This window comes from Protopterus annectens, chromosome 2.part1 (genome assembly GCF_019279795.1).
Source record: "Protopterus annectens isolate FY-2018-M chromosome 2.part1, PAN1.0, whole genome shotgun sequence".
In the NCBI taxonomy this organism is placed as follows: Eukaryota; Metazoa; Chordata; order Ceratodontiformes; family Protopteridae; genus Protopterus; species Protopterus annectens.
In genome coordinates this window covers 1,250,700,874-1,250,714,860 of record NC_056729.1, presented here as the reverse complement: position 1 = coordinate 1,250,714,860, position 13,987 = coordinate 1,250,700,874, and the positions used below count along the sequence as shown (strand labels likewise).

The 13,987-nt window shown below is 42.1% G+C and overlaps 1 protein-coding gene across 1 annotated transcript in view; it reads right to left on the bottom strand.

Moving 5' to 3' along the window:
• Positions 1 to 5,269: 5,269 nt before the first annotated feature.
• The window catches only part of HAUS3 (HAUS augmin like complex subunit 3), an 800,246-nt gene continuing 791,528 nt past the window's right edge, over positions 5,270 to 13,987 (bottom strand). Inside the window, exon 5 of the mRNA XM_044062780.1 lies at positions 5,270 to 10,122. Coding sequence (XP_043918715.1) covers positions 9,889 to 10,122 — 234 coding nt within the window. The 3' untranslated portion in view covers positions 5,270 to 9,888. The remainder of the gene's footprint in view (positions 10,123 to 13,987) is intronic.

Here is a 13,987-nt window from a genome sequence, read left to right as displayed (position 1 = left end):
TGAAGTAATGGCCAAGAGAAAAGCAGTTTTCCTGGAAAGAAACCTTAATTCTGCTGAGGCAGCTGGTTCAAAAGGAAGCAGAGTAAGTTTCTCAAGCACAAAATTAAGATCCCAAGCAGGAGCAGGTGCCCTTCTGGGAGGTTTTAAATTGCTACCCCCCCGAGGAACTGCTTCATCAAAGGATGTAAGAAGATGGGTTGTTCAAAGGAACAATAAGCAGAAATCGCTGAGGCATGAATCTTGATTGAAGAAAAGGAAAGCCCACCATTAAAGCAAGCCTGCCAGGTAAGAATAAGAGGAAGATATGTTTGAGAAGAGTCTTCCCCCTCTAGCTTGCATCCAAATACAGAATCTTTTATCTGTATAAAATATCCTAGTGCTAGGTCTCTTGGCCTCACAAAGAACCTCAACCACCTGTTGAGATAGATTTATACTATGAGCCAGGCTGCCAAATGCAGAGTCTGGAGATGAGGATGTAGAAATTTTCCCTCTTCCTGAACCAAGAGATCTGGTATCAGGGGAAGATGCCAAGGCTGAGACTGGGCGAGACTATGAAGCAGTGGATACCAATGCTGTCTGGGCCAGTATGGAGCTATGATAATGGCCCTAGGTTTTTCATCCCTTATCTTCAACAGCACTCTGAGAAGAAGAGGCAGAGGAGGGAAGGCATAAAATTGAAAGCTGTGCCCAGGGAAAGGACAGAGCATCAACTCTCCAGGCTTTGTTGTGAGGATCCCTGGTGGAAAAGATTGGAAGAAGATGGTTGTTCGGATATGAGAAGAGATCCACCTGGGGAGAACCCCAATGCTGAATGATGCGATAGAAGATGGTCTTGTTCAGTTGCCACTCAAAGGATCCAGGATCTGCCTGCTCATCCGATCTGCCAAGGTGTTGAGTCTGCCTGGAAGAAACCGAGCTATCAGATATAGGCCCATGGAAGCTGCTACTGACCATAGACTCGTGCTTTGTCTGCACAGGGGGCATTTGTTTCTCTTGAGGGAGGAATACCATCTGGGTGGCTTTATTCAGACTCAGGATCATGAAAAGTCCAATTCTTAGAAGGGTAATGCCTACTAAAACGAGGAGGCTGAACTTGCAGAAAATCTTTAACAGTTTGCATAGATTTGGCTTTATCCTCTAATTTTTTCCAGGACCTCTTCTGCTTTGTTACCAAAAAGATTGTCCTTATGCAAAGGTACATCCAGTAACTTAGATTTAACAGGCTCAGAAAGGGGCTGTTCCCTGAGCCAAGCATGTCTTCTGATAACAGATCCAGTGGCTGCTGCCCTGCAAGAAGCCTCCAAATTGTCAAAACCACAGTGTAAAGAATGTTTAGTCACAAGAGTGGCATGATTCAATAAATCTTGCATGTCCTTAGTCTTCGCCAGGGAAGGAACACTAGCAATTTTAGCCTTAATAGCCTCCAATGTATGCTGCTGAAACTTAAGCATATGAAAAAGACAATCAGACCTAATAGCAAGGGTGGCAGAGGTATAAACATTTTTCCCCACCTGTCCAAGGCACTAGATTCTCTAACAGAGGGAACAGGATTTTTGCAACTGTAGCTTTAACACCTTTAGGGCCCTGAGAAATAGTCTCCAGATCAGCAGTAGGATTCCTACAAAGAAACTGATGAGAATCAGGGACTCTATAACAACTGTCAGGTTTCCTGGGAGCAGGAGGAACAGAATTAGGAATCAAAGAATTCCCCATGAAAACATTATCAACTACTTCCAACACCAGAGGGATAGCCAGAGGCTTATGCTGTGGTTAAATCCAAGAACTCCCTAATCCGTTTTCTTAGACCGAGGATAGTCCTGACTCTCCCACTTGAAATGCTCTCTAAGAGTATTTAGAGCATCTCCAAAAGAAAAATCTTCTGGAGGAGAGGCAGAAGGGATTGATTCTTCTGCATCAAATTCTCAAAACTAGAATAAAGTTGAGAGTCTTCCTCTTCATCAGCAGAATTGCTGGAAACATCAGAACCTGAGGGAGACAAAACTTCAGGGGACAATTCTCTAGCCCTCTTAGGAGGAGGAGGAGGAGGAGGTTGTGAGCCTCGGATAAGAGTCAAAAGACCACTAGCCATTTTAATAATCTGAGACTAAGGAATTTGAGGGGAGGCCGATGTCTGCTTTTGAATAAATTTGCAGCTGGAAGGTCTGCATTAAAGCCGGAGGGACTCGGGAGGTCTAGGCACAGTGGTAGTCTGAACCGAGGTAGTCGATCTGGGTCTGGTCTCAGGCCGAAGAAAAGAGGCCTCAGAAGCCGGGGCCGACTTAGCGGCTCTGGACCCATCGAAGGTAGCGACTGCCGGAGGGTGAGAAGATGAAGTGGAAGCCTGCGGCATGGAGGACTCTGAAAGGGTCTCTGCAGAGGCCTGCGGCTGAACATCTGCAGACTGCAGGGGCTGCAAAAGCACCTCACTGAGAACCGCTGGGCCGAAGACCAACTTAACTGGAATGTCGTCGGCCAACCAGAGCCTAAGCCTGTCACGATCTTTATCCTTGCGCTTCTTAGGAACATCAGAAGTTGGGAGACCAGAAGATTCCATACCGATAAACCTAGGCCAAACTCTGAAAATGCTTATATAAAATTTTAGTTCTACGGCGTTTGGTACGCAGATTAAAAGAAGCACAGAGATCACAATTAGGGACGTTGTGCTCAAGGCCTAAGCAAGTGATACAGTAAGAATGAAAAATCTCAGTGTGGAATCTGTTTTCCACAAGCAAGACAGTTATTAACTTTCTCTGACATTCTTTAAAGCAAGAAAAAAGGGTCCCCAATGGGGTACAGCTGAGGATGTCTTCAACTGAAGTAGTCAGAATACAAAAGAAGGTTATCGGCCGACCGGCACTCGTGCAAATTGCTTCTGCTTTGGGCTCCGGGGCAAGAAAGACTGAGGAAATGGCGCTGGCTGCCTTCCTTTATACCTGACGTCGGGTTTACGGCTAAAGGCAGCCAACATCATAAACCAAGGCTTTTGTATTTTGGCCGGCTGTGGGCTACCGGGAGCCGGATAACCCCTTTTGTAAGGACTGCAACAGTGAAACACGAACACCACTCCAGAAGGGCAATGGTATAACAAGGTTGTATTTTCTTATAAAATACCTGGACATGTTTGTTCAGAGAGACATTGCTGACTTTGGTTCTGTCTTCCACGTGTGTGACTTCTAATAAATGGTGAACCTATATCAAGACTATTTACTTAATTAATTTTTAATTTCCTTAACAATTGGGGAATATAAAAATTTCTTCAAAAGGGATAGACAGCTTAAATATGGTAGAAATATGACAGAGAGAGAGATATGGAGAAAAGTAATAACAATTTAGAGGGGTTGACAATTATTGCAGAACAAGAAGAGGAGCAAAAGCAAAGTGCTAAAGGGGAAATAATGGAGTAACCTGATATATGCATGAGTTTAGAAAGGTTGCTATTAAACTTTTTTTGATAATTCCAGATGACAAAATCTTTTAGAACACAGATTTTACAAAAAATTGAAAGGGTGTTGCTAAACGAAAATCAACCAGACACTGTAGGGATGTTTTGTACATTTTATGAAAATTTCTTGGTTTCCACATTCCCCTGCTTTATACAAAAGTCACACATGAAATTATTTATGGAAAACCTAATTATGCCAAGGTTAGAGACAAATGAGGCTCAACAACTAATAGCAAAGATAGGAAGAGATGAGATAAAAATGGTGATACATAAATCAATAGAGAAGTCTTCAGGATTAGATGGTATTCCTGTGAAGTTTAGAGGGAAGACCGTGATAAAAATCTGGAAGGTTTTATTTAACATTATTTAAAAAGGGGGGGAGGGGCACAGTACAACCATCCTGGAAAAAAAGTTATGGCGTCTGTATTATCCAAACAAGGAAAAGACCTTTGGATCCAGCTCCATCTAGATTGGTTTCAATTTTAAAGTGCTTATGTTTATAATAGCTAACAGAATGGCAAGTGTGTTGCCAAAACTGTTAAAGATAGATCAGTACGGTTTTGCGGAAAGGAGGCAAACATCTGACAACACTAACAGAACAGTGATGATCCAGAAGGAAATGCCACTATTCTTAGTGGGTTTAAAGGAGAGAAGGCATTTGACAGAGTCAACATGGATTTTATGAATAGGGCAATGGTATAACATGGTTAATTAGGAGGATATATGAAGGGTTACATGAAAGAACTAAGGTGGCAGATTTCCTCTCCAACATATGTTTGAACTGATGGAACCAGGCAGGGGTGTCCTCTTTTCCCTTTATTTGCTTTATAATTAGAGCCACTGAGAAAGAAAATACAGGACTCACAAAATTCAAGAATGCAACTGGTAAGACTCAGGAGAAGTTAGTTTTATTCACAGATTTAGTATTAGTACTTGATAAATCCAGAAAATGACATTTTGGTGCTGTGGAACATTTTTTATTTTCAACCACATTATTCTATTTTTAAAACCAAGTAACACTGAATACATTCATCTTGTATGTTTAAGGTAATTAACACAACAATTTCTGATATTTATATAATTCATTTTAGATACTTATTGATAGCTATCCTACCCATACAGTAATCAGCTTCTGCAGAAACACTTAACTGAGGTAATTTCATTTCGATAGACAGCATGAAACTCTCCTGTGGACAAAAGATGTTGATATAAAACCTGGACTGAAACATTTTTTCAAGATAAGGTATATTAATAGCTCTTAGCAAAGCTTTTAACTCGGTCACCATTCATTTCAAGAGCTGAGGAAACAGGAAGCTTAGACTATTGTTCTGGACCGAGGGGGTAGGGCTTGCAAATGTAATAACTATAACCGCTTCTAGTGTAACGCCAAGTGTTGGACAAATATGACTAATCATCCTTCCCAGGATCAACCTTGCTTATGTAAAAAAAAAAAAAAAGACTGTATGTAGGGTGGTGGTAGTGGTGAGGATTGACTTTTTTTTATTTTTAAAAACCTTTATTAAAAATATTACTTAAAACAGACACACATATATTAATAGGAAAGAAAACAAACCATATTAACATTTTCATATCCATGCATTATACATTACACAATTTAATAACTTCATTCCAGCAGTACATAAATTGCTAAATTCTTGCCTTCCCTTAAACTTCACTCTTTTTCACTATTCATCTTGAACATTATTCTGCAGGTATTGTTTCCAATAAATTCCATTTATTTCTATGTAATTCACTCTTTCCCTTTTCTAAAGATCCTACCTCTAGCTTATTAATCTCATTTACAATATTCAGTATTTCAATTACATTTGGTTTAGATTTTGACTGCCATTTCCAAGTAATTGCTTTTCTGGCAGCTAACAGCATTAAACTTAGTAACACCTTACTATGTATAGGCAATTCATGTAGGAATGACAGCAGACAATACAATAGAATCATAGGAGGTTACTAGGCTAATGGCCCTGGGGCCCTTACAAGCCTAGCCAAGAGTTTATCCCCAAAAAGAAACCTCAGTCAGCACTTGTCACCCCTGTCAATGAGGGACATTGGTGAAACCCCTGGGACAAATTTGTGGCTTCCCATCCACTCATCAAGGTTGTGCTTGAAGAATGTCAGTGAGGTAAGAATATAGAAACAATACGCAAATGATCACAGGGCTCATAATAGGCCTATCCTTATCCACCTCTAAAGTAGACTCACTTACAAGTTGTTACTTTTTACCAGTACTTAAAGCTCACCTCCCAAATCAAGCAGAGCTATACATAATAACCCAGGCATAAATTTATGTCTAACAATCCAAAGTAGGATTATAGGTTAATATGCTAATGGCCCTAGAGCCTTTTTATGCCTAGCCATTCATGTCCCCATTATCAATGCCAAGGACTAGAACAGCTTTGGTATATGCCTGTGCCTTATGGCATCTACAAGCTGCCCTGGTACACGAGACACAAGGGACAAACCAATGTAGGAATTTCCAATTTTCCAACCACTTGTCAAAACTGCATTTGAGCAGGCTTGGGGAAAAGCTCTCCTTCATATGAATGAGGAGTCTGTTCCAGAGAAGGGATAAGCTTCGAGACACACACCTGTCCCTCCAACACGTTTTGTCACAGATGAGATTTAGATCCACAGACTGGGTAATTCTACTGCTGTTTGTTTTGTGAATGTGCTGCAGATCCATCGGGGCTGGATCAGAGAATGCCTTGCAAGTTAGGCATAGATTGCCCCTCAGTAATCTGCAGGAGACAGGACTTTGAGATGGACTGCTTAGGAAATGTTATTTACATCCTATATTCTTCTAGTGAGGAACCTCTGTGGCAGCTCCAGCTGCTGCAGATTCCTGGTCAAGTACATGCTGAAGGGTACACTGTACTCAATTACTGGTCCAATGAGTACTGAGTATAGTGGGACTACGAACTCCTTAGATCTGGATGCCATGCCCTTATCTGTAAGTTGTGCCACAGACAAAATTTCTTACCACCATGTCTACATGGTGAGCAAAGTTCAGGTTACTGTCAACCTGAGTTCAAAAGTTCCTTACCACTAGGTCTACCCTTTGGTGAGTGGTATTGGTGTTCTAATTTGGGAGGGTGATTGTCTTCCTAAATGGTATAAATAAGCATTTTTGCACTGGGTTTTAAGCCGTGGTTCTGGCACCAGTTATTTGTCTGTGTCAGACCCTTCTACAGGATATCTACATCTTTGGGGGATTAAATGACTGCACCCAGCTTGCAGTAGTCAGCAACTATGGTCAGCCAAAAACCCTCTACATTTGCCTTGACTTCAGAGAAATATATTACAAACAGGAGAAGTGCCAGTACCAAGCTTTGTGGGACACCACTAGTAACAGGCCTCTGGATAGAGGTGAATTTCCCGATCCTAACTTTGTGTCCTAATTAGTGAGCCATTTGGCTATCCTTCGGGTGGCAACAGGGATTTATGCCTAAATTTGTGAATTTGTCTATAATACCAGAGTGAGGATTGTGTCGAATGCCTTTAACAAATGAAGGTAAGCAGTATCCACAATTTCGCCCTCATCCATGGCTCTAGTGACCTTCAAAGTACACCAGGTTTGGTTGGCATGACCTGCCCTTGAAGAAACCAAACTGGGGTGGGTCCAGTGTCTGAAGATTTTCTATATCTTTATCAGGTCTGCAGAAATTGTTTTCATGGCCTTCCATACAAAACTAGTCTAAATCACAAGTCTGTAGTTCCCCAAGTTAATGTTCCCCTTTGTGCAGAGGAATTACCATTGCAGTCCTCCACTACCTAGGGATGACGCCTGTTTGGAAGCCATGACTGAAGAGATTCTAGTAGACCTGATAGGTTGTGTTTCAAGTAATTTAGGAGACATCCTGGGATATTATCTGGAACCATCGATGCATTATATTTAGCTTTGGAGAATACAGTGAGGACCTGTTCTATAGTGACAGTTGGGAGAAAAATGGTAGAAGATATTTCCCGGGGAGGGGCAAGTGGGGATGACAGGGGAGTGAAACTGGAGCTAAATTTATTGGCCAGCAAATCTGCTATATCCTCCAGTTTGGTACAGGGAGCTAAACTTACTATTAGTTCAGCACAATGTTGGGTGTTCCCCTTAAGGTTTGAGTACATAACTAAAAATGCCTTATCGTTATCCTCAGTCTGGGAAGCTAGTTTTGCCCACAGCTGGCTTTGGGGGACTTGTTTAGTCACCTGGGTTGCTTGTTGAGATTGATGAGAGAGTTTTTTTGCCAGTTGAGCATAGTCCTTTGAAAGAATTGATAAGACTGCAGTATACCAGAATTAACTGGAAACAACTGAAATGAGACTGGAATGAAAGTCTGTTGATTACCCAAACTTTTGCTGAACTGGTGCCATTCTCTCTTTTATGGGCCAAGTCTTTTTGTACTTTAAGAAAGTCTGCACACACTGTAGTTTGGTTAATAATGTTTTATTAGATGTTAACAATATCCTAATACTGTCTTTAATAACAATGTTGATACACAATAGCAGTCTGTAGAAATTCTGAAATGCAGAACAGTAACAATGTTGATAAATATATCCATTGTAACAATGTTGATAAATATATCCATTTTTCTGCACATATATTCTGATTTACATGAAGAACATCAACTGAAACTGTCTTTCTCCCCTGAACAGTATGGATATTTGACCTGACTTCTGTACTCAGGCTCGAGTGTCTGTACTGTAAAGACCCTTTTACATACCAGTTCAAAAGCTACTTCTCTGACTGCGTCGTGAAGTATTTCCTAACAATACCAAAACCCTGTAATATTTTACATGCCTCTTTAGCCTTGGCTTTCAAGCCTTGTATTGCATGTGCCTCACAGTTTCTAATCTATATCTTTATCTAGCACTCCATTGCAAATACACCTATCCTTCCCCTGAGAAAGGAACATTCTGTAGCTTTCCCATGAAACTATTACTTCTGCACATATCAGGCTTTGCCACCAAGATTATTTTCCTCTTTCTACTGAACTGTCTTTCCCTGAAACTGAACGCATACATGAAAACACAAGTCTGAATCTATATTTTCAGGCTTATTATTCTAACAATAGTGAACTCACTATGAATACCCTCAGTCTAACACCCTTCTTATTTTTGTATAGGATTTTCTTTTGTTGTGCAATCTATTTATACTGGGGGTTCACCAAGGGGGCTTGTTTTTGGAGTTTGTCCTAAGCTTATTTTGGCTTTGTATTGCTGTTTCTATGCAGTTATTTACATGCTTGTACAGGGTTTCTGTAAACAGTTCCTCATAGGCCACAGTGTTCTGAGTTGGGGGGGGGGGGGCTTGAATTTAGCTAAGCCATCTCTTAATATAAGGTAATTAGCCTTTGAAAGTTCTTAAAAGATTCTGGGGTTTTCAGGGAGTTTGGGCTTTATTTATTTTAAGGGTGGCCGCTTTGTGATCTGATATGACTAGTTGGGACACTACATTTGGGGCAGGGGGGGGTTAACCTTCCCTCATATTTTGAGTACCAAAACTAGGATATTTGCACCCCCTAGCTTAAGGCAGACAAAACAGCACTTTGCTTGACCAGTAATGGTAACTTATTCCATTGGCTGGAAATATTAGGAATCTATCCCTCAAGCACATTATTTACTTGCTGGAATAAATTTTGGTCCCGAATACTGGTATTTGCATAGTCACTGGTTTTGTGAAAAAATAGGTGGTCAAATAAAATTAGGTCTTTCGTGACTTGAAAAGTGAGACAAATGTCAGACTGGAGCAGCTAGTTTAAGGATTTAAGGCTTTTAATTACTTTGGTTAAAAAAACTGTTGGGGCCTATATGGCTGGTCTCTAAATGGCTGTAATTCCTTTACTGTTAAATTTAACAAAAAACTCTCCTTAAACCTGTATTCCAGAGCACTTTTTAATTACTTTAACTAGGATGGAAAGTACTGCTACTAACTCCTTGCTGTGTGAGCCTTTCCTGGGTCAAGAGTTTGAAGCAAAAACAGGTAATAAGATGCTGGAGCCATTCAGACAAACTTGTGAAGAAAATAACACGAAATTCCCATAAACCAAACAAAGTGTGGTCTGAGTCATAAATACGATCTCAACATAAAGCAGAGATCATTTTGCAGATGTTAAAATATTTTGGAACAAGGAAAGCTTGTGCTCCGAATACAGTTGCATTTTGTATTTTCAGAATACCAGAAGAAAAAATAGCACTGATCTTTTTTTAAAATCCTGCTTTATTATGCTTTAAGTAGACTGCAAAGTACAGACAACTGTCAAAGAGGGAGCAATGCTTCCCCATCTCAATACCAGGTGTTTTGCAATCTCCATTAAGCAGTGTGGTTCATACATCTGTATGCAAATAAGGCAACCATTTAACATCCGTTAAAAGTATAAACAACATTTAAGCCTAAAATCAAAAGCATTTGTTTTGCTTTAAACCAATGAAATGAAAGAGTTTTAATTTTCAGTCCCAATGGACTGAGCCCTAACTTGAGCTTCCAGCTTCTCTGTAGCATCTTTCAACTTGCTGTCTTCTTTAAAGAAATAAAGATAAAGCTCTCGTTCAAGTTGGTCTAGCTTGTTGGTCTCCAGTATCTTTCGTTTTGCTTTTACGTCATCAAGGATATCCAGAACAATCTTGTTTAACTTATCTAACTGTGATTCCAGATGGTGAAGGGGTTCAGCAAGCTCCTGAAGGAGGAAAAATTAAATACTTTTACTTTTCAGTTAATGATCCCTAATAAACAAATAAAGGTTTCCATAACACACTGAAGATTCCAAACACTCGTACTAAAGATTTATATAGCAAGGTACATACATTTATTTTAAAACATAAAAATAAACAAAGAAATGAACAAGATGCTATGCAAGAAGTATAAGAGTTAGTACCATTTTGTCACTCCAGTCACCAGACTCCAAATTGAATCTGAAACATTACAGTGGCCAGAGTAGAAAAAGCACAAAGAACAGAACTAAAGGAAGCTCTCTTACAGGCCACTACTCAACATCCATTTCAAGGATGAGGGTGTTTGTTTTTGGAAAGCAGTACAACAAAATACGATACAAGCACTGATAAAACAATAATGCATTACTGGAAAAGGAGGCTTTCATTGTATTCTTACAACAAAAGTACAGTTGTGTACACTTACCATAAATGTAGATGCTCCAGTGTATTCACTGTTGCAGTCATCACACTTGGGTTATCTGCCTGCAGGTAGCCCTCAGTTGGCCTGAATACCAGAGACTTAAAATTTCTGCGTCAGTTGCTGTCGCTCCAGGACTGACTTCAGAGGTATAAAACAGGCAGCCAACGTCATTACATCAGTTTTACTTGCCCCAAAGCCCCCCCAAATAGGGAGCTAAGTTATGGTGGGGAAAACATCTCCAGTAAAAAAGTAAATGCCAATACCCCTGAAACGGGTGAGCAATAGAGAGAGAGAGACAAGGGGCTGGAGGGAGGGAAACCAGGACTGCAACAGTGAATACACTTGAACATCTACATTTACGGTAAGTGTACACAACTGTACTATGTTCTTTGTGTTTCACTGTTGCAGTCATCACACTTGGGTTGATTTCCAAAGCTGAAGAAAGGGTGGAGGCAGTCAAGAAGAGTTGGGGCTGGCTAGTATGCCCTGCAGGACTGCTGTTGCAAAACCCACCCTGGATTTGGAAAACAAAGGCAGGTGGTAATGCTTGGTGAATGTGTGTACAGAACTCCAGGTAGTAGCTTCTAGGATGCCCCTGATAGGGACTCCCCTGAGGAATGCTGTAGAGGTAGAAGTTGCCCTAGTGGAATGTGTTCTGACCCCCTGAGGAGTTGGTTTCCCATGGTGCTTGTAGGAGAAATGGATGCCGTGTGCTATCCATTTGGAAATTGTTTGTTTTGAAATTACCTTGTCCTCTGCCCCTGGTGCAAAGCTGACTAGTAACTGGTCAGATTTCCTGAAGGGCTTAGTCCTATCGAGGTAGAATCTGAGCTGTCAGTGCACGTCCAAGGAGTGCAGGATAATTTCCCCTTTATTTTGAGGATTAGGGAAGAAGGTTGGCAAATGGATAGAATGGTTGAGAGCCGCACTGGACACCACTTTAGGCATAAAGGAAGGGTTAGTCCTGAGGAAAACCCTGTCAGCATGGAAAATAATGAAGGGTTCCCACAGCCATAAGAGCTTGTAGCTCAGACACTCTTCTAGCTGAAGTGATGGTCAGAAGCAAGGCTGTTTTCCAAGAGAGGAAGTTTAACTCTGCTGATGCTACAGGCTCAAAGGGGGGTAGGGTGAGCTTTTCTAGTATAAAGTCACGGTCCCAAGCAGGGGTGGGTCTCTCCTTGGTGGCCTTAAGTTGTTTGCCCCTCTCAGGAACTGTTTGATTAAAGGGTGAGAGAAGAGAGGTGGTTCAGTATTGTAATGAGCCAAAATGGCAGAGGCATGTATCTTAATGGAGAAGAAAAGGCCTCTGTGGAGTAGGTCTGCTAGGTAATCCAGGATTAGAGGTAAACAGGGCAGTGCTGTGTCCTCTCCTTTAGACTGGAGTCCAGGACCGATACCTTTTCCACTTATCAGCATAGGATTTCCTTGTACTGGGCCTTCTGGCTTCAAGAATGACGTCCAGCACCTGCTTGCTTAGGCTGGTCACTGGGGGAGAATTTAAGGAATAAGCCAGGCTGCAAGACTCACAATTTGCAGTTGTGGATGCAAGATCTGTCCCCCTGCTGAGTGAGGAGGGTTGGGATCTGGGGTAGGTGCCAGGGTGGAACCGGTGACAGGCTGCGCAGTAGTGGGTACCAGTGCTGGCGTGGCCAGTCTGGGGCAATCAAGATTGCCCTTGGTCTGTCCTGTCTTATCTTGAGTAATATTTTTGAGAGAAGAGGTAGGGGGGATGCATAGATTGAGAGGTTTTCCCACTGGAAGGACAGGGCATCCATTTTCCAGGCCCTGCTGTGAGGTGTCCTGGTGCTGAGTTTGCTGAGCTGGTGATTGTAGGGGGAGGCAAAGAGGCCCAACCTCTGGGGTCCCCCATTTCTGGATTAGAATACTGAAGATGCTGGGGTCTAATTGCCACTTGTGTGGGTCTAGGAGATTTCTGCTTATGTCTTCTGCCAGAGAGTTTTGATTGCCTGGCAGGAACTGAGCTTGCAGATGAATCTGCATATCCAAGGCTGTGTTCCACAGGGCCATGGCTAGCCTGCAGAGTGGGTAAGAGTGGGTTCCCCCCTGCTTGTTGATATACCACATAACTGTGGTGTTGTCTGTTTTTATTAGCAGGGGTCCTGGTGAGAGTAGGGACCTGATAGCTGTCAGAGCATGCTGAACAGCTAGCATCTCTTTTTTGGTTGACATGCAAAAGAGTTTGACTTGAGACTTCATTGGCCCTGAATGCACTTGTCGTCCAAGTGTGCCCCCTCCCCAGGCATAGTCTGATGCATCTGTGGTTAGGGTCTGGGCACCAAAGACTTTTAAGTACCATTGAAGTTTCCTCATATGCAGTCTGGCATATGGAATTAGTAGGATGCAAGAGGCCATGAACCCCAGGGCCTGCAGGATTTTCCTTGCGGATAGCTGGGTTCTGGTGGCCATTTGAGCGAAGTAGCCTGTCAGATAGGCTTGTTTTTCTGGAGTAAGGAATGCCATCTGGGATGCCATGTCCAAACTTGCTCCCAGGAATATAATCTTTTGACTGGGGACTAGTTTTAATTTCTTTTTGTTGATTGTGTACCCCAGGGAGGTTAGAAGGTTCTTTACAAATGCCAGGTGCTTTAACAGCTGTTCCTGACTGTCTGCTTGAATCAGGCGATCATCCAAGTATGGGCAAATTTGAATTTTCCTCTGTCTGCAGTAAGCAATGGCTGGAGCCAAGCATTTTGTGAATACTCTGGGAGCAGTGGATAAGCCAAAGGAAAGTGCAGAGAACTGATAATGCCTTGAAACATAGGTATTTCCTGCATGAGTCCCTGATAGGGATGTGCAGATAAGCTTCTTTTAGGTCTAGGGTGGCTAACCAGGCATCTTTAGACAGCATAGGAAGAAGCTGCTGAAGGGTGAGCATTTTGAATTTTGGTAGCACCAGGAAGGTGTTTAGAGTGGAAAGATCTAGGATTGGGCACCAAGTGCCCTCTTTTCTGGGTATCAGGAAACGTTGGAATAGAACTCTTAACCTATCTGTTCTGCCGGAACAGGTTGAATTGCCCTTATGGAGGGCAGGGATTGAACTTGGTTTTGTGCTTCTGCCCACTGCTTTGGAGGAAGGCCTGGGAACCCTTTTGGGGTTGGCAGTGAGTGGAAGTAAAATTTGTACCCCTGGGATACAATGTTGAGGGCCCATCGGTCTTTGGTGATGGAGGTCCAGTTTTTTGCACGATGGGCAAGTTTTCCTCCTAGGGGCATAAGCATTTGGGCAGAGGTGAGGAGTGGGATAGAGAAGTCATTGTGAATTCTTTCTGTAAGGGGGTGGCTTAGCACTCCCCGTTTTTGAAGTGGAGGCACTCCATTGCCTAGATCTCTGCATACCCTGAGAATGAAGACTGGGGGTTGTGTTTCCCCTGGATCTAGTTGGAGATAGC